The sequence below is a fragment of the Enhydra lutris genome, unplaced genomic scaffold, assembly GCF_002288905.1.
Source record: "Enhydra lutris kenyoni isolate GAN:26980312 unplaced genomic scaffold, ASM228890v2 scaffoldscaffold11, whole genome shotgun sequence".
Taxonomy (NCBI): domain Eukaryota; kingdom Metazoa; phylum Chordata; class Mammalia; order Carnivora; family Mustelidae; genus Enhydra; species Enhydra lutris.
In genome coordinates, this window is record NW_019154095.1 from 3203953 (window position 1) to 3225782 (window position 21830).

Genomic DNA, 21830 nt, shown 5'->3' on the forward strand with positions numbered 1-21830 from the left:
GGTGGGTGTTGAGGAAATTTTCATCCCTAAGACAGAGTTGCCATTCTAGGCCTGTACTGCCTGACTCCTACCTTCCTTATGAGAGAGAAACGATTTCCATTTGGTACAAGCTCCTCGTGGGTTTGGATTTTTGTCACCTAGTCTTCATCACCTAATTCTAGGTAGTATATCTCAAATTCTCCTTCTTAGAAGGCTTCACGCCTTTCAATTTAAATTTTTTGGTTGTTTAATGTTTTACTACTCCAAATATACTAAAATATAATTTCCTTAAAAAGTTCAGTTAAAAAAAAAATACTGTTTGTTATTATTCCCTAGACACAATCTGTTCTGGTTAAGGTATACGGATTGGATATATACATCCTTCGTGGAAAGGTCTTCTTGAGGCTTACTTGCAGCTTCCAGAGCTCATCCCTTCAGAAAGTTAAAAAGTAATTGGACAAGAACTAAATAGAACAAGGACTACTGGATTACTCCATAAAATTGAAGGTGTATCTAATTCAAGCAAAACCACGGGGTCACCAGCTGGGAGGAGAAAAGAGGGGATGATGGAGGTGAATGCTGTTTGCTTCTGGATGAGGGAGCTGGGCGTCTGAGAGTGGTGGGTCTCTCACAGAAAACAAGCCCAGCGAGCCACACAACAAAGATGCTGTGGGAGAGCCTTTCTTTTCTAAAATATCATTGGTAGGACATGAGAATCTGTGAGAACAGGAAGCTAAAAGCTTTGCTGTACAATTATCTCATAGTGACGTGTTTAGAGGTGGAGAATGAAGAAGGATGCCCTCCCCACCACCGCAGCCTGGGTGGGTGGCCCTGTCTTCTAAGAGGTGAGAGCCTCTGGGTGTTTGGTGTTTGATATCAAGTCAGGTCGTAAGTGGGGACCAAGATCCCAACAGAGTGTTTTGAGCTTCATATGAGATGATGAGATTCAGGAAATTTTAAAAAAAAGTTATAAATTAAGAAATAAGATAAGAATCCAAAAATAGCCTACACACATATTTCCTTTATGTGACTCCAAAATATCAATTTAAAATGAATGCACATTTCGTAGCTTTGTATAGTTTGGGTTTTTAAAATAATGACATATGATTCTGGTATAGAAGAGTAAGGAAAACATTAAAGAATAAAAACATTTTTCCCCTTGAGGGGAAAAAATAATACTAGGGAATTAGCCCTCATTTATTTCTGGGAGCATTACACATTACCATCACTTGGTAGGAATATGGTTTTTGCTGTAGTTCCTTTGGAAGCCAAGTACGGCCACTTTAGTATTAGACAAAGTAGTCTAATGGCAAAGAGCAGAAGGACACAGAATTCATGTTTCCTTAACCAGAGGATGGTGCATCTCCAAGAAGCATAGGAAAGAGCCTCCTTCAGCCAGAACACAGACAATAGTCTGTCCTCAGGGTGCATGAGGAGGTCAGAAGGTGCATTTCCCACAGGCTATAAACCCTAAAGTGGTTATAGGTAAGGGGAACAAGAGAGCAAATCCTGCAACATAGTCTATCTATCTTAGATAAAGCTAGCACTGTATTTGATATCATAGGATGTATCTGATTTTTTAAAATTTATAAAATAGAATCTTTTCACTTTAAAAAGGCTATAAGGAGGCATAATATATGCTTATATATGAAACTTTGCTTTTTATTCCTTGGTTGACTTCGTGCTTTTTTCCCCCCTTCCTTTACATAAATTATCTTATGGCCAAAATGCAAAAACCAAAACCAAAATCAAACCCTTGTTTTTCTTTGGATTTTTAGTAATTTTCAATATTAAAATAGCCATAATGGTTTTCTGCTGGTTTGACTGTGGTTTGTATAATTCTGGTAGGACCATTCCTATACTTCCTGGAAGTGACCCGTCAAGATTTGGCATCTGTGAGGACGATGATGAAGCATCTTCGGCTCTGCTATGTCAGAGATGAGTTTAAGATAATTTATCGGTGAAATATTAACTCAGGATAGTGCTGACAACTCCCTTTATCACTGGTATCATCAAAACCCAAGAATTAACCTCACTGCCCTTGAAAGGTGAGCATTTTTAGATCTGCAGGGGCGTGCATAAAACTTGCCAAAGGATCTGGTTATATAACCTATTTCCATAATATGCAAACGCTGTGTGTATATATAGGCAAGTACCAAGTTATACTGAGTAAGTCTGTGTGCATGCATCTCAATGATTAGATTTGCTCCCATAGCTCCTGAAATTTCAAAACCACTAATATCCTTGGAAATGCTTGCTGGCTAACCAATTTCAAAGAAATATATCTTCTCTACCTTCATCACTAGGAAAACATGCATCATTTTCTGCTTTGTTCTGCTTTGTCTGTATGACACATAAACAAGGCTGCTCTGCCCTTCAGTCTCCCCGCGCATTCACAAAACGAGCCAACTGTGATGGAAGACAGAACCAGGGCGAGGACATCAGTGCGTGCACCTTACCGCGGCAAATGGGCCGATGGTCGCTCCACGCAGCCAGTGTCTCTGTGACTCTCTGACAGGTTATGCTCTTGGATCCCTGGAGCACATAATTGTCCTCACAGGAGAACTGTACATTTGCACCAACCCTAAGCAATTAAACAAAACAAAACAACCCAGATTATTCTTGGAAGCCTTCTTAAAAAAAAAAAAAATCAGTGTAGTGCTCCGAGTGTCTTACACCATCCAATCAAGAACACACTTCAAGCAATGCATTAGAGATTATTCTTAGATATAACCACGTAATGTAGCATGGGATAGAGTCTCAAGACCTGGGTTCCAATTTCCGTTGTGCCAACTTCAGAGCTAAATAAATGTATGAACCTTCATTTCTTATCTGCAAAATAGACGAAATAACAAAAGTGACTGGACTTCATGGGTGTAGAGAAACAGTTGCATACCCTGACAATAAAACAATGTTGCAGCCCTTCTGTGTGAATAAGTGTCTACAAAAACAAGGATTGAGAAAGTCCAGGTTAGGAAAATGTCTCAGGACACAGAAAGACAAGTACTGCAGGGCCCCACTTACGTGAAGGACCTAAAATAGCCAATTCATAAAATCAAGGGCTGGAGGGGAGTTACTAGGAGCCTGGGGGGAGCAGACATGGGGTGTTATTAACCAACTGTCATAAAGTTTCATTTTACTAAGATGAAAAAGCTCTAGAGACCAGATACACAACATTGAGCCTCTAAGTCAACAGCAATGTGGACTTATAGATGACTAAGAGGATAGACCTCATGAGAAGTGTTTTATTACAACAAAATAGAATAAAATTCTCCCAAAGAAGGGCAGGAGGGAAAAAATGTCTCATTAAAAACAAATCTATGTTGGGAATAGGAGACCTAAATTTCCTCTGATCCCAGGAGATCAGCTGGACAGTTATCAAACCATTCCAAACTCCTACAAACCCAACAGGAGATCGAAGAGAAGAGCAGCGATTCTAGGAACAGAAAAGTGACCACTTTCTGGAAGGCAGGACGTGCGGAGACGTGAATCCGAAGCCACGGGAAGATGGGCGGGCGGGGGGGCTCTGTCAGCTGCTCCTTGCAAGCAGCAGAGCAGCAGAGCACAAAATCAGAACTTCTAGAAGTCTGCTCCATGGAGGGACATCGCTCCAGAGACTAAGCGGGGGTGGAACCCTCGCGGGGACAGTGTGGTCTCAGGTCCCCAGGGTCACAGAAAGATGGAGAGTACCTGAGTGCAGCAGAGCTGCCCCATATTGGAGCGGGGAAGCCGGGGGCAGAGATGGAGCTGAGGAGTTGCCATAAACTGTCATCCCCAGCAGAGTTGGGATCGAGCAGGGACCCCACAAGTAGCAGTTCTGGGAAGACCCTCTCCTTTCTCCTGTGGGAGGAGCGGTACAGGAATGTGAGGCAGGAACCTGCTCAGTTTGACTCCAAACAGGGCCGCGCACCAGAGACAGAAACTCCCGGTCACAGGCCAGGGGAGCTCGGAGCGGCCGGAGACCAGGGAGACGGGAGGGACTGACGGCTCATCCCCGAGGGCGCACTGAGGAGCGGCCCGAGCTCTCCGGCCCCTCCAGCCAGAGACCCGGCGGCCCCCCCCTTCGCCCCCCCCCCCCCCCCCCCCCCCGCCCCCCAGACTCTACGGACAGCGCTCGGGGAACAAAAGCCCCGAGAGCGAACCGAGCGGCTGACTTAGCCCGGCCCCCTGCACGGGCGGCGCAATCCCGCCTCCGGCAAAGACACTTGAGAATCACGGCACCGGCCCCTCCTGCAGGAGATCGGCAGCACCACAGCCAGACGGAGCGACCGATCCAGGAGAACAGAGGAACTCCCGCGGGGAAGCAACGCACAGAATTCATGGCTTTTCCCCATGAGCCTTTAGTATTGGAAAGGTAAATTTTTTAAATTGTATTTTTTTCTTATTCTATCTTTTTTCTAACTTTTCCTCTTTTCTATTTGACCTATTTTATCTCTTTTATCTTATCAATACCTTTTTAAAAATATTTTTAAATTTCCTTTGTTAAAGTCATATTCTATCCCTTAATTGTATTTAGCATTTTTTGGTATACATATCAGTTTTTCTTCCTTTAAAATTTTGGGATACAGTTTCCTCTAACAGACCAAAACATACCTTAAATTTAGCATATGGCTTTCTTCTAGTCTCCAGCCTGATCCTATTTTCTTCTTTGTTTTTTTCTTTTTTCACCCAACTTCTTATCAATTCCTTTTTTAATATCTATTTTTAATTTTCATCTTTACAGTCACATTCCATTCCTTCATCATGTTTACCCTTTGTGTGTGTGTGTGTGTGTGTGTGTGTGTATACATAAAGTTTTTATTTCTTTAAAAATTTGGGAGGCAATTTCATCTAACACACCAAAATAAACCCAAAATCAAGTATGTGCCTCTTCCCTATTCACCAGCCTAATCATATCTTTTTTTTTTTTTCCTTTCTTCTCCCCCCAGTTTCAGGTCTCTTCTGACTTGGTTAGTGCATATTTTTCTGGGGTCATTGTTATCCTTTTAGTATTTTATTCTCTTATTCATCTATTCTTATCTGGATAAAATAACAATGTGGAAAAACTCACCTCAAAAAAGAACAAGAGGCAGTACTGACTGCTAGGAACCTAATGAATATGGACATTAGTGAGATGTCAGAACTAGAGTTCAGAATGACAAAAAGTGCCAGCGGGGCTTGAAAAAAGCATAGAAGATACTAGGGAATCCCATTCTGGAGAAATAAAATCCTTTTCTAGAGAAATAAGAGAACAAAAATCTAACCAAGTTGAAATAAAAAAGCTTTTAATGAGGTGCAATCAAAAATGGAGGCTCTTACTGCTAGGATAAATGAAGCAGAAGAGAGAATTAGCGATATAGAAGACCAAGTGATGGAGAAAAAAGAAGCTGAGCAAAAGAGATGAGCAACTACTGGACCACGAGGGGAGAATTCGAGAGATAAGTGATACCACAAGATGAAACAATAGTAGAATAATTGGGATCCCAGAAGAAGAAGAAAGAGAGACAGTGTCAGAAGGTACATTGGACCAAATTATAGCAGAGAACTTCCATAATTTGTGGAAGGGGACAAGCATCAAAATCCAGGAGGTGCAGAGAACCCCCCTCAAAATCAATAAAAATAGGTCCACACCCCATCATCTGATAGTAAAACTTACAAGTTTCAGAGACAAAGAGAAAATCCTGAAAGCAGCTTGGGACAAGAAGTCTGTAACATACAATGGTAGAAATATTAGATTGGCAGTGGACTTATACACAGAGATGAGACCTGGCAGGCCAGAAAGAGCTGGCATGATATAGTCAGAGCACTAAATGAGAAAAATATGCAGCCAAGAATACTATATCCGGCTAGGTTGTCATTGAAAGTAAAAAGAGAAATAAAAAGTTTCCAGGACAAACAAAAACTGAAAGAATTTGCAAACACCAAACCAGCCCTACAGGAAATATTGAAAGGGGTCCTCTAAGCAAAGAGAGAGCCTAAAAGTAGTAGACCAGAAAGGAACAGAGACAATATACAGTAACAGTCACCTTATACGCAATACAATGGTACTAAATTTATATCTTTCAATAGTTACCCTGAATGTAAATGGGCTAAATGCCCCAACCAAAAGACACAGGGTATTAGAATGGATAAAAAAATAGGACCCATCAATGTGCTGTCTGCAAGAAACTCATTTTAGACTCAAAGACACCTCCAGATTTAAAGTGAGGTGGTGGAAAACAATTTACCATGCTAATGGACATCAAAAGAAAGCTGGGGTGGTTGGGGTGCCTGGGTGGCTCAGTGGGTTAAAGCCTCTGCCTTTGGCTCGGGTCATGATCTCAGCGTCTTGGGATCGAGCCCCGCATTGGGCTCTCTGCTCCGTGGGGAGCCTGCTTTCCCCTCTCTCTCTCTGCCTGCCTCTCTGCCTGCTTGTGATCTCTGTCAAATAAAAAAAAAAAAAGAAAGAAAGCTGGGGTGGCAATCCTTATATCAGATCAATTAGATTTTAAGCGAAAGACTATAATAAGAGATGAGGAAGGACATTATATCATCCTTAAAGGGTCTGTCCAACAAGAAGATCTAACAATTTTAAGTATTTATGCTCCTAACATGGGAGCAGCCAATTATATAAACCAATTAACAAAATCTAAGAAACACATTGATAATAATACAATGATAGTAGAGGACGTTAACACCCTCATCACTGAAATGGACAGATCATCCAAGCAAAAGATCAACAAGGAAATAAAGGTCTTAAATAACACACTGGACCAGATGGACATCACAGATATATTCAGAACATTCCATCCCAAAACAGCAGAATACACATTCTTCTCTAGTGCAAATGGAACATTCTCCAGAAGATATCACATCCTGGGTCACAAATCAGGTCTTAACTGGTAACAAAAGATTGGGATCATTCCCTGCATATGTTCAGACCACAATGCTCTGAAGCTAGAACTCAATCACAAGAGGAAAGTTGGAAAGAACTCAAATACACGGAAGCTAAAGAGCATCCTACTAAAGAATGAATGGGTCAACCAGGAAATTAAAGAAGAATTTTTAAAATTCATGGAAAAAAATGAAAAGGAAAACACAACTGTTCAAAATCTTTGGGATGCAGTAAAGGCAGTCCTGAGAGGAAAGCATATAGCAATATAAGCCTTTCTCAAGAAACAAGAAATGTCTCAAATACACAACCTAACCCTACACCTAAGAGCTGGAGAAAAAACAGCAAATAAAGCTTAACCCAGCAGAAGAAAAGAAATAATAATAAAGATTAGAACAGAAATCAATGAAATAGAAACCAAAAGAACAGTAGAACAGATCAATGAAACTAGGCGTTGGTTCCTTGAAAGATTTAATAAGATTGATAAACCCATGGCCAGACTTATCAAAAAGAAAGAAGAAAGGATCCAAGTTAATAAAATCCTGAATGAAAGAGGAGAGATCACAACCAACACCAAATAAATACAAACAATTATAAGAACATATTATCAGCAACTATATGCCAGCAAATTCAACAATCTGGAAGAAATGGATGCATTCCTAGAGACACATAAACTACCAAAACTGAACCAGAAAAAAACAGAAAACATGAACAGACCCATAATCTGTAAGAAGATTGAAGCAGTCATCAAAAATCTCCCAACAAACAAGAGCCCAGGGCCAGATGGCTTCCCAGGGGAATTCTATAAAACATTTAAAGAAGAATAAATACCTATTCTCCTGAAACTGTTTCAAGAAATATAAATGGAAGGAAAACTTCCAAACTCATTTTATGAAGCCAGCATGACCTTGAACCCAAAACCAGACAAAGACCCAATCGAAAAGGAGAATTATAGACTAATTTCCCTGATGAACATGGATGTAAAAATTCTTACCAAAATACTAGGCAATAGGACTCAACAGTACATTAAAGGATTATTCACTAGGACCAAGTGGGATTTATTCCAGAGCTGCAAGGTTGGTTCAACATCCGCAAATCAATCAATGTGATATAATACAATAATAAAAGAAAGAACAAGAACCGTATGACACTCTCAATAGATGCTGAAAAAGCATTTGACAAAATATAGCATCCTTTCTTGATCAAAACTCTTCTAAGTGTAGGGAAGGAGAGTGCATACCTCAATATCATCAAAGCCATCTATGAAAAACCCACAACAAATATCATTCTCAATGGGGAAAAACTGAGAATTTTTTCCCTAAGGTCAGGAAAATGGCAGGGATGTCCACTATTGCCACTGCTATTCAACATTGTACTAGAAGTCCTAGCCTCAGCAATCAGACAACAAAAAGAAATAAAAGGCATTTGCATCAGCAAAGAAGTCAAACTCTCACTCTTTGCAGATGATATGATACTTTATGTGGAAAACCCAAAAGATTCCGCTCCAAAACTGCTAGAACTCATACAGGAATTCAGTAAAGTGTCAGGATATATAATCAATGCACAGAAGTCAGTTGCATTTCTATACACCAACAACAAGACAGAAAAAAGAAAAATTAAGGAGTTGATCCCATTTACAGTTTCACCCAAAACCATAAGATACCTAGGAATAAACCTAACCAAAGTGACAAAGAATCTGTACTCAGGAAACTATAAAGTACTCATGAAAGAAATTGAGTAAGACACAAAGAAATGGAAAAATGTTTCATGCTTACAGATTGGAAGAACAAATATTGTGAAAATATCTATGCTACCTAGAGCAATCTACACATTTAATGCAATCCCTATCAAAGTACCATTGATTTTTTTCAAAGAAATGGAACAAATAATCCTAAAATTTATATGGAAACAGAAAGTACCCCAAATAGCTAGAGGAATGTTGAAAAAGAAAGCCAAAGTTGGTAGCATCATAATTCCAGACTTCAAGTTCTATTACAAAGCTGTCATCTTCCAGACAGTATGGTACTGGCACAAAACAGACACATAGATCTATGGAACACAATAGAGACTAAAAATAGACCCTCAGCTCTATGGTCAACTAATCTTTGACAAACCAGGAAAGAATGTCCAATGGAAAAAAGATAGTCTCTTCAACAAATGGTGTTGGGAAAATTGGACAGCCACATGCAGAAGAATGAAACTGGACCATTTCCTTACACCACACACAGAAATAGACTCCAAATGGATGAAAGACCTCATGTGAGAAAGGAATCCATCAAAATCCTTGAGGAGAACAAGGCAGCAACCTCTTTGACTCAGCCACAGCACCTTCTTCCTAGAAATATTGCCAAAGGCAAGGGAGGCAAGGGCAAAAATGAACTATTGGGACTTCATCAAGATCAGAAGCTTTTGCACAGCCAAGGAAACAGTCAACTAAACCAAAAGACAACAAACAGAATGGGAGAAGATATTTGCAAATGACATATCAGATAAAGGGCTAGTGTCCAAAATCTATAAGGAACTTATCAAACTCAACACCCAAAGAACAAATAATCCAATCAAGAAATGGGCAGAAGACATGAACAGACATTTCTGCAAAGAAGACATCCAGATGGCCAACAGACACATGAAAAAGTGCTCCACATCACTCATGATCAGGGAAATACAAATCAAACCCACAATGAGATACCACCTCACACCAGTCAGAATGGCTAAAATTAACAAGTCAGGAAATGACAGTTGTTGGCGAGGATGCGGAGAAAGGGGAACCCTCCTACACGGTTGGTGGGAATGCAAGCTGGTGCAACCACTCTGGAAAACAGCATGGAGGTTCCTCAAAAAGTTGAAAATAGAGATACCCTCCAACCCAGCAATCGCACTACTGGGTATTTACCCTAAAGATACAAACGTAGTGATCTGAAGGGGCACGTGCACCCCTATGTTTATGGTACAATGTTCACAATAGCCAAACTATGGATAGATCCTAGATGCCCATCAACAGATGAATGGGTAAAGAAGGTGTGTGTGTGTGTGTGTGTGTGTGTGTGTGTGTGTGTGTGTAAATATATAATGGAATACAACGCAGCCATCAAAAATTGAAACCTTGCCATTTGCGATGACATGGTTGGAACTAGAGGGTATTATGCTAAGCAAAATAAGTCAATCAGAGAAAGACACTTATCATGGTCTCACTTGTATGAGGAATTTGAGAGGTAAGGCAGGGATTTGTGGGGGAAAGAAGGGTTAAATGAAACAAGAGACTGGGGAGGGAGACAAAATGTAAGAGACTCTTAATCTCACAAAACAAACTGAGGTTGTGGGGGGGATGTAGGGGGAGGGATAGGGTGGCTGGATGATGGACACTGGGGAGGGTATGTGTTATGGTGAGTGCCGTGAATTGTGTAAGCCTGATGATTCACAGACCTGTACCCCTGAAACAAATAATACATTATATGCCATAAAAAAGATTAAAAAATAAAATACTTTTTATTCAAGTATAAAAATTCTATGTTACTACCACAAACATTACATTCACAAGGCGAGTGATATGCTATTTCAGAAAAACACCTTAGGGAAAAAAAATCATTTGTTCTAGAAAAAAGCAATCTATCCAGCCTAAAGTTGGATGACACCTGGTTTTGGCTCCAGAGGTGCATCTGCAAACCTGATGCTCTAAGGTTGTAGGAGCAACAAAATCTTGCAAAACAATGATTCAACAGGTGTATAACAAAATGTGCCAGACTCACCGCAGGTCCAAACACATGTGATTCCTTCCTATAAGCCTTTGTCTGGCATGGAGCTGAGTGTGGTAGTTTTAGTATCAGACAAGCCTATTACAAGAGGAAATTCCACATATGTTTTCTATTGGATAGACCCTCAAATTCATGTTGACAAAAATGAGAATGCCAGGGAGTCTGTGGGAAAAGATGCACAGTGACTCATGGCATGGATACAGTTAAGAATAGATGCAAGAGTGAGGGAAAATAAACTAATGCTGTCCCTTCCTGCTTATTAAAATCATTTCGTCTATGATCTCAGAGTGAATATTACCCAAGTGAAATTATGTCAGAATTTCCCACACTTCTAAATAACAATCTGGGGATGGCACAGTTGTCTGCACAAATCATCACATCAGGGGGGGCCGACTTGAAAAATTCTGGATTCAACAACAGTTAGCATGCTTCATTTCTAAAGGGGCTTCTCAGGGTACTGAAATTAAGTATGAGAAAATGTATTCTGCTTCCTTAAGAGAAGATAAAGTATATAAAAGCCCCCAAGCTTATATATCCAGGAAGCCCCTTCTCACCAACTATCCAGGGCAGCTAGAACTCTATGGACCGATTTTTAGAAACACTGTATTGTAGGTACTTACCAGGTCTTATCTTTGAAAGTGAAAAGTGTAAAAATCAAATTCTAGACCTAATTTTCATTTTCATCATCAGTCTGTCCCATACATCAGTTAGACACACTGTCCATCGTTTCTGCTCACTGGCTTTTGTTTAAACCTCTGGAGCCACAGTAAATAGATGCAATAAATCCAAACATTTTGTTCTGAAAACGGCTCTTATTTCTGTGTTCAGCGCCATCTTCACTTCCTTCTATTTACCAAAATCTCAGATTTCACACATTTTATCATCCTTGTAACACATTTCTATTGAACATCTATATGCTACTTCACTTGAGGTATCCAAGATGCAAATGTTAATAAAACGTTAAAATTTATCAAGGTCCCAACCTAATCTAAGTTGATTTTCTGGAAAGAACTCTTAGAAGAAAATTCCAGAAAAAAAGAAGTTATTAATACCTTCTCATTGACAGGTAAATTTAGAACATCTTAGATTAATTGTGTTGAACAACTTTGACAATTGCTAGTAGTTGGAAAGTGTAAGAAATAACAGAGAACTGAATTTGTGTAAGATCAAGATACATTGTACATAATCAATACCTAAGTTGCAAAATTTAAGTTACACAGTAAAAGTAGCATATTTTGTGTTTTAAATAGAACAGAGAAAATAAATGCTTCAGTTCTTCAATGCTTAGCTCTTCTGAAAAGCTCATCACTCAAATTTCTGATTTCCAAAGACATTTCATTTGTCACCATCTACTTGACTTTAACGACCATGATTTGAAGAATCTTTTGAGGTGAGTGAACTATTTCTAAATATGGCTCCGTTTTAACAAGAACCATTTCCAAATTTGGTTTCCCTAAATAATAGCTGTGCATTAATTTAATATTGGTACCATAATTATTTCTGATTTAAAAAATAACAAAAAACTGAAGGGGCACCTGGGTGGCTCAGTGGGTTAAAGCCTCTGCCTTCGGCTCAGGTCATGATCTCAGAATCCTGGGATCGAGCCCCACATCGGGTTCTCTGCTCAGTGGGGAGCCTGCTTCCCCCTCTCTGTGTGCCCCCCCTCTGCCTACTTGTGATCTCTGTCAAATAAATAAATAAAATCTTTTTTAAAAAATGAAGAAAGCACCTAAAGTGACTTAAAGTTCAAAGCAGAATCCAAAATAAGATATGTGACATCTAACTGTCTATGAATTATAGGAGATATAAAGCATCTGGATAGAGAGATTCCACATCTTTCCTCAACCCATACTGGTTGACTTCTATCAAATCTAATGAAGAAACCAATTTCTCCATTAGGAGTTTTCTGAATCAATAGATAGATCAATAGATGGAGATAGATGATAGATAGATGAGAGGTAGATAGAGAATCTGCCTCTTTGTTGAAAGCAGAAATCCAGGTTGGAGCGGTGAAGGACAGGGAACACTAGCAGGGACAAGAGAGGAGGCTGTGTCATGGCTGTGGAAACATGGGGCCATGTTTTCCTACCATGCCTTGGACCAAGAAGCAAGTTGGAGTATGGGGATGGAACGAGACAGCATCTTTCAGTGTTCTCTGTGAGGATCCCAGGGTAATACCAGACTTGTTCTCATTTTCCAGCTCTGACCACACAGTGAAGTCTCTGTGTCTTATGGTACAGCCTTTCCAGGGGAAAGCATGGAAGTATGGCTAGCCTAATTAAGACTGAGAGGATGGGGCCCTGGAATGACAGAGCAGTGCACCCCCAAACATTCACATCGCTTATGTGCTGGCTGCGGAGGCCATAGATTTGGAAGTCATTCACCAGCCAGGAGGAGGGTGTGCGTCCTTCCAGAGCCTTGGGGGAATGTGGGGGCAATCCACAGGGCAGAGATGAGGTGGACACATCATGTCTCTTCCCCCCTTCTGCTGGGATGGCCTTTCCTTAAGCACTGGCATTTAACATTGTAAAGGCAGGAGAAGGAAGGAAGTAATTGACTTTAATCCTAATGAATTGACACATCATTGATTTTCACAGCTTCAACAATGAATACACAAAATTTTCTGACACAGGAAAAATGGGGATTTGTTAAAAAAAAATAATGATAGTATAAATAAAATTTCATGCTGTACATCTGAACTCACGAGCCCGTAATTCAATCTCCTATACACATTTTAGTTAACTTTGCAAATAATACAACATCCTTATCATATGCAGGTGTCTCTCCTGCTTCTCCCCATCTCAGCTTTCATTTTGCTCTCTGCCTCTTTCTCCTTACTGGTTTTCTTAATCATTAACAATTGACTACCTCCCATAAATAAAATTAATTCTTCCAGTGGTTTCTAGAGGAGGGTGCAAAGAAATTTCTAGAAAACCAAATTAGAATGATTTGAAGGTATTTCCTAACTTTACAAAAAGAAAAGAAAATGGTATTTGATCCAAGGAAAGAAATGAGAGGAAAACTGTCAGGAGCAATTCCAATGTCCTTCAACATCTTTACAATGGTTAGACTCAAGTTCTAACCCTATTCATAAATATCCCCAGTGCCCAAAGAAGGGACTGGCACATCAAAGACACTCGAAAATACGTGTTGAAGGAAGGAATGAAGAGAAGCCACGTTCCCAAGGCCATGTATGACAATTTGCCAGTAAAGCAGGACTGAGAAATAATGCTGGCAAAGAAACGTATCTGCTCTTCTCCCTCGTCTATTGGCCTTGATTCTGCCTTCCCTACCTCGACTTGACAATTGCTTATGGTCAGCCTTTTATGCACTGGGCACTGTGCAAGGTAGAAGGTTGTACTGATGAGCTCTTGGGGCAAGAGATAGTTCATCAATTAATGCACAACGAGTTAAATAAATCTGCTCTGCTATGGGAAAACAATACATTTTGCCTTTAGTGAAAGGGTAAAAAAAAGGTTACTACTAGAAAAAGACGATACACAGAATTTATTTACTGTTTTGTTTTGTTTTCCCAAAATGAGTGCAGGTGTTCTAAATTGAACTCCCCAACCTACACTTCACAGAAAGCCTATTGGCTTCAGAGTAGACGGTTTGTTCTGGGAATTGAAGACAGCCAGGTCTGTCCACAATGGTATTTTGGGAAGCTCTTCTGAAAACCTCAGCAAGTGTCCCACTCCCCGCTGGCCCAGAGTTTCTTCCCCAGAGACACACAACTCTGGTTTCCCGCCCTTCACCCCTGCTACTTTCTCTCTCTTTGATAAGGAACTTTCTTCTTTTAATGCTCCCTTCTATGTGTCATTTGAGAAACATTAACTGAAAGCACACGAGTCCAGACAATGTGAGTCTGGGCAAACAGGCCACCCAGAGAAGGCAGGTACCAAGAACAAAGGATCCTGAGGGAATGCCCTGTGTTTTGTTCACTTGGAAATCTGTCCCAGACCTTAGCATTGAGCTTATACTGTCCCCGAAATAAGTAACTTTCAGATAAGCCCACTGACTGTCTAACGAGTGAGTCTGTTGCCCACTCAGAAAGGACCTTTGATACTTAACTGGCCGCTCTCCATTTCAAGAAAGATGTGGTCCTCATACAGGAGACTGAAAACCTACAAGGACAATCTGTGCTAACCCAGGCACTTGTGCCTAAGATGCCATCAAAGTGCACGGCTTGCACAGTGGCATAGATATAGCCATCGTCAGAGAGATCAATGCACAGCCACTGTGAATTTTGGAATGTCTTTTGCTACTCTTTTGATTTTCACACATAATGTATAATTTCTGGGTCATTTTTTTTTCTTTTTATAGAGACAATTTCCAGACTCATCTCCTCAAACCTTGAGGCAATTGAGCACCACTAGAAATGCATCACAGAGTAGATGGATCCCACTAGCCTAAGGAAAGAACAGAAACTAATACTTCATATTATTTTTAGAGGCTGTATGTTAACAATTGTGCAACAAAGACCCCTAACAATGATTGGAACATAAGGCACTTCAAGGGGATGAGTAACCACAATGCCAGGACAAAGGGCCTTCAACTGGCAAGAGATCTTCAAACTGTGACCAGCCTTTGGAAGCACGACATTGAGGAAGGCGTGTAACTTTTCCCATGAGGCAATTTAATTTCAGTCTTCCAAGGATGCTAAAAGATCGTGGGAATCTGCCATTTGCCCAGCAAGAGGGTTTCCTGTCTGACAAAGTAGAAACGGTAAAGCCTCCTCTTCACCACCCACCCACCACTGTTCCTGCAGAAGCAGAAGCCAGGTCCACACTATTACAAAGGATGCATTTTGGAAAGAAACAGGTGGAGAGAGGATCTGGATGCTCAATGACAGAACTTTCCCATAGGCTCTTCTCCCATTTTCTTTGTCTCCTTGTGTGTTCAGAGCCAGGAGGTCCTCTCCAGTCACAAGCAGAAGTTTTTCAGTAACCCTCCTCTTGTGATCTTGGGAAAACAAGCTTGGTAATACGAAGTTCCAAAAAGCTCAGTGGTGCCTAAATATTTACTTCTAGACTCATGTTTGCCATTGTTTTCTGGTTTCCCATACTATTCCATCATGGTACCTCTGAAATCCCTGCTCACTCACGGAAGCTGCTCACAGGACTTACTTCTTTATTATTTTTCTCTAGAACATTATTCGACGGAGGCCATGACTGGGCTATATTTTTGTAGGGGGAAATCAAGTTGGCAACCCTTGTTTCTTAAGCTTTTGCAGACACATACATGTCATTGAAGACAAGTTATTGGAAGAGGCTTTCGCACAAGATACATGATCTTAAATGCTTGTTTTCAAGTGTGAGCCCTTCTGATTGGTTACACCATCTATCTAATAACTTATTGTGGTTGACATACACCAGGCAGTCCAGTGGCGGTTCACTTGTCTGCCTGTTGAAATCACATGGGCACTTAAAAAATCCAAATATTGAGGTAGCTGGAGGGATCCACTTCATAAACACAGAATGTGTTTCTAGGAGACAGAGGCACTGGAGGATGAGAAGTTACTGCTTTGTTCTGGAAGATGAAATAATTCTGGAGACAGATGGTGGGGATGGTTGCACAATGTGAATGAGCTTAACGTCGCTGAACTGTGTACTTAGAAACGGTTAAGACAGTGAATTTTATGCTAAATACACTTTACCACAATTAAAAGTTTAAAAGAAAATCCTAACACTCGGGCCATATTCCTAGTCAATTAATTCAGAATCTTTGGGGACAGTTAAGAGCACAGTGGCTGGCAGCTCTCTATCTAGTGGCGATCAATGAACACGAACTCTCCATCCATTCTTTCCATGGATGCATTTTTTGGTGGAAGTGCATTAGGCAAAGAAGCAAGTGATCAGAGATGCCGAGGACTTTTTAAGTGAATTGGAAACAGTGGGGAGCAAGAGAATGACCCCAAGTAATAAATGCACTGGTTAATTACTTAGCATTCACTGCATTTATATTCTTAAAGTTGACAACTCTTCTGTGTATCAATGATGATGAACTCACATGCTTCCTATGGCCTCAAGGTTGTTGGCACCACTTAGTAGCATCATAGTAGTTTTGTAGAACTGTATGCTCTAAGAGACAAAGGAGAATTATAACTAAGAGACACAGACAGACCTTTGCAGCTCTATCAGACTTCAGAAATCCTTGAGTCTTCTATTTCAACTCCTTCTTTTACAGAGGGGGAAACCAATAAACAGAGAAATAAACTGCATTACCCAAAGTCACTGTAGAGAGCATTAGTATTTACCCAGTCCTTAAAAAGGCATTTCTGTTGATGATGACCAAGTGGACTAATGATGTCATCAACTATCACTTGCATTTTTTTTCCTAATATTTTATTTATTTGACAGAGAGAGAGAGATCACAAGTAGAGAGAGAGAGAGGAGGAAGCAGGCTCCCTGCCTAGCAGAGAGCCCGATGCGGGACTCGATCCCAGGACCCTGAGATCATGACCTGAGCTGAAGGCAGAGGCTTTAACCCACTGAGCCACCCAGGCGCCCCAACTATCACTTGCATTTTGAAACTGACAAATTAGGGTATGCCTAAATAACCATGATTTATTGTTCCAGAAAACTACTTCGATGGATATTGTTATTTTGATAAAAAAAATAATTTATTGTTGCAGACACTGGAAAGACTATGGAAGAGAGAGGGGAAATGTTCCGTGGGTTCTGCTGGGTGGATTCTTTATTGGAAACAGCTTTGGCCGGATAAGCGCGACCTGAAACACGCATGGGATGCCCTCTTTCAGAGGCACATAATGGTTTCAGATAATGTGGACAGGAAAATATTGGTTGTGATATTTCTTTAAGTAGTTTTTAAAAATACAGCCAGGGCTCTTTGAAAGAAGAGTAGTCATTGGCAAATATTTGTCGCAGACTATAGTCTCTTAGTAACAGTGAATCTTATAGAAAATGAGACACCCACCTTTAGCAAACAGCATTGAAACGAGTGATGTCCCTCCAATATTTTTCCAATTTTACATGGCTTGTATGCTGGCTTATATGCTGTTAGTGTAATTCTTTATATTTTCATGTAACAAAAGGCAAATGGCTCTGGTGTCCCTGATTTTAACTCACAGTGGAGAAATACTAAAGCTTGCTGCACCAACATTTTAAAACTATAAAGAAAATGACCAGGGGTAAAGAACACCAAAGGAAAATAAAATAAAAATAAAATAAAATAAAATAAAATGAATTATCAGCGTGTTATAAGAAAAGAAAGAGGGGTGAGTATGGAAGGTAGAAATGAGCAGCAGTTTATCAATAGACTCGGGATATGGATTTCCCCTGCTGCACATTGTTTATGTAACTGTATTTTATGCATCCCAGGTTCTTCTTCATGGGAGGACTCATAGTTCCACCTGGCACTGCTTGACTTCATATATTCATATAAATGTGAGATTCCTTTGAGTAAAAAGGGCCAAGATGTAAGAACACATAGTATTAATTTGAATAGTGATCTATAAAAGTCAAGAATTTAAATATTTGGATTTTTTTTCTTTTTTCTTTTATTTACTTATTTTTTAGAAGATTTTATTTATTTATTTATTTGACAGACAGAGACACAGTGAGAGAGGGAACACAGCGGGGGGAGTGGGAGAAGGAGAAGCAGGCTTCCCGTTGAGCAGGGAGCCCAACATGGGGCTCAATCCCAGGACCCTGGGATCATAACCTGAGTCAAAGGCAAACACTTAATGACTAAGCCACCCAGGTGTCCCTAAATATTTGTTTTTTAAGTCAGAATTATCACTATCCCAACACCCAAATTCTCTTTTGAGCATAGGTCATGTTTTAAGAAAATTTTATAATTTCTCTGCCTGATGGCAATAAATTTAATGGGTTTAGCTGGATGCTAATTAGGCTATGACTGCATACCCTAGCAACAGTCTTATTAGTTTCAATTTAATCCAATTTAACATAAAAACCTGTCTACCATATGTTGAGCACAGTAATAAGAAATCAAATCAATAAATCCTGTCCTGTCCTCTTTCCATCGGGACCTCACAATTCAACATGATAGAAACATACATCTAACGTGAGAGAAACATAAACACGTGACATAAACAGTTGTGCTGAAGAGGCTGAAATTATGGGGTGAAGCAAGGTGGTAGTAAAGACTCCTCATCCTACAAACGGAAGGCGATTGTGTGGATGGGAAAGGCAGACACGATTAGAAAATATTCTGTCCTACAAAATACCCATCCTAGGGGGAACCATGGAGCCTGTGTCAGCATTCCCCAATCTTGCTTCTTCAAGCACCTCGTGTTTCTATATTAGCTCGTCCTACTCTACCTGTGGGATATCTATCACCTGAGAACAATTTTCATGGGTGGTGAGGTATGGCAGGAGGGAAAACTGTGCTTAAGAATATGACTAAGAGGGGCGCCTGGGTGGCTCAGTGGGTTAAGCCGCTGCCTTTGGCTCAGGTCATGATCTCAGGGTCCTGGGATCGAGCCCCGCATCGGGCTCTCTGCTCAGCGGGGAGCCTGCTTCCCCTTCTCTCTCTGCTTCCCCCTCTCTCTGCCTGCCCCTCTGCCTACTTGTGATCTCTCTCTGTCAAATAAGTAAATAAAATCTTAAAAAAAAAAAAAAAAACGAATATGACTAAGAATCAGAAACAGAAACACAGAACCCTAAGGACAGCAGTGGCTACTTCCTGAGAGGAGGGAGTTTTAGGCTAGGTAACAAAGAGTTCAAACAAATTTAGGATTGTTGTTAAATGTGGTTCTGCCATGTAGGGTAGTGAGAGGTGCACATATGGGAGAAAAGTTAGAAAAGGAGGAAGGGTCACAGAAGAGGATGGAAGCCCACGTTTTTCAGAAACCAGAGGTCCCTAAATTCAATTTCAGCCTGAATTAAATGTGATAAAGAATTTTATAAAGAACACAACATAAGATTATAAATAATATACATAAAGAACCTATAACATGTAGCAACAATATAAAATATAATATTTATATATCATATGCAATGTTTATACAATATACATAGAACCTATAATGTGTGGCTATCTATATAATATTTCTATATAATATACACTATTTATATACTATATAAAAAAACCTACTATACCCAGCAGTGTGAGCACGGGTGCTGCTAGTCTATATAAATCCTTTATACAAAATTACAAGGTGACATTTGCTCTTAATTGTCACTTAGAACAAAGTAACCCCATGCTAAGGCACATGGGTTGGAACACTGAGCTCAAGGTTAGGTTCGAACCACATCTTGACTCCTCACGTGGCTAACTGGTGGTGTCCACAAACTGAACACCCCATCTAGTAGCCCTGCATGGCAGGTGTGAAAACATTCAGTCATTGTAATTGTCCTTATTAACAATCCTTTGAGGCCAAGAAGGGTTTTGGAGTCAAGAAGATCTGGCTTCAAATCCCAGCTCTAACTATGACTAGAGACAGTATCTTGGCATGTTAACATTCTGAATTTCAATAGCTATGTTTGCAAAAGTTGGGATGATGATCTCCACCTGCACCTATAGTACCTACCTATCTTACTACCATAGGAAATAGATAGTTAATAGATGTCACCATCCATCCATAAATTCTCCATCCATACTCCTGTTCCACCCCTTACATGTGGTGTCTGAATTTTCCTATCAATCTATTCATAAATATTCCACTCTAACGAATATACTTTGTCTTTCAGAGAGTGGTCAGTGGTGAACAAAATGTCTGAAAATTGTCCCCAAAGTGATTTGAATTCAAATAAGGAACCTTTGAGTTTTAGGCTTCAATATTTAGAATTCTTTATAGATAATACTGGAATTAATATTTAGATTGCTTATGGGGGAAAAAAAGACTTCCATAGAAACAAAAATAATAATATAAATAAAATCAGATGAGGAATATTTTACCAACCTAATAAAGTGCACATTTTAAAAACAGAAACAGCCCCAAATTACATATAATTACAGTGCTAACTACAAATGAATTCTATCCACTCTTCTTGACAATGTTGGTCATTAGTTTGGATTATATGTTAGTCATTAGTTTTGATTACATGAATTTAGAAAGAACTGAATTGCCTTTCATTAAAAACAGTCTCAAAAAGACTTTAAACAATCAAGAATATCCTCCCTCTTTTTAAAACACCAGCATTTATAGTCAGCTTATTATATGCTGGGCCCATGACATGTCATTCCTCTCCGTGGTCATAAGGCATTTTTACATGGTTGTGATCTTCTGTTTGCGTATGAATGCACATGGATTCTACTGTCACTGGAGGGAGGCGGTCAGTCAATGAATAATGATTTTACACAAAGGATACCCAGGATCACTACATAGTACCAAACTACTAGTTGGGATGACATTGGGTTTTAATTTAGTAGAACCATAGAAAATATCTAAATAGCATGTTTCTTTGTCCACATATCCTTTTTTCTTATGCCTTCAACAATATTTTTATGCTGTATAGAGTCAACTTTCCTATCTAATGCACCTTGTTTCAAGGTGTGGCCCACAGACCCCTGGAGTGGGTAATGAGACCTCTTCAGAGGGTATGATATTTTTACATGAGATAGTTTTTATAACACTAAGAGATGTGTGCTTTTCCCCATGTGTTGCTATTTCCACTGATGGTGAAAAAGCAATGGTGAGCAAAGATGATAGTGACCTAACGTAAACGGAAGCAATAGCACCATGTTCTAGCATTGAGATGGAGGAGGAGGAGAGGAGAGGAGAAGGAGGAGAAGGAGATGAGGATGAAGAGGAAGAAGAAAAAGAAGGAGAAGGAAGAGGAGGGGGAGGAGGAGGATGAATAGAGGCCAGCATCACTTAAGAAAGGTCTTGAGGAAGGAGAAAAAATTTTCAATTTTAATAAATCTTGACCATTGAGTACATAATGCATCTGTGGTGTATACTGAAGTCTGACACGATCTCAAGGAAAAAAAGTGCACTGAAATTGTTTGGATTGTGAGCTGAATTAACTGCTTTATTTTCACAGAATCCCTTCTTATTTGAAAAAATAACTGATAAGCTATTATTGTTAATATTTGAGTTGTCAGACATGCTCTTTAAAAATTGAATGAATGAGCCCTTTTTTTGAATGAGAGATTTATTCAAGAAAAATAACTGACAAAATTGTAGCCAATAATAAAATTCAAGTTTTTTAATAAAAATTAGAAATTTTGAAAATTTGTATGCGTCACCATGAGTTTGACACCTTCCCGAAGCTTAAATATTTTTCCAGTAAGATCTATAGAGATATTAAGACATACAGTGT

The 21830-nt window shown here is 39.7% G+C and overlaps 1 protein-coding gene across 1 annotated transcript in view; it reads right to left on the bottom strand.

The window, feature by feature from the left end:
* Window positions 1-21830, bottom strand: part of LOC111144434 (CUB and Sushi multiple domains 1) — a 1720260-nt gene that overhangs the window by 575497 nt on the left and 1122933 nt on the right. The window contains exon 8 of the mRNA XM_022498737.1: window positions 2439-2563. Coding sequence (XP_022354445.1) covers window positions 2439-2563 — 125 coding nt within the window. The remainder of the gene's footprint in view (window positions 1-2438; window positions 2564-21830) is intronic.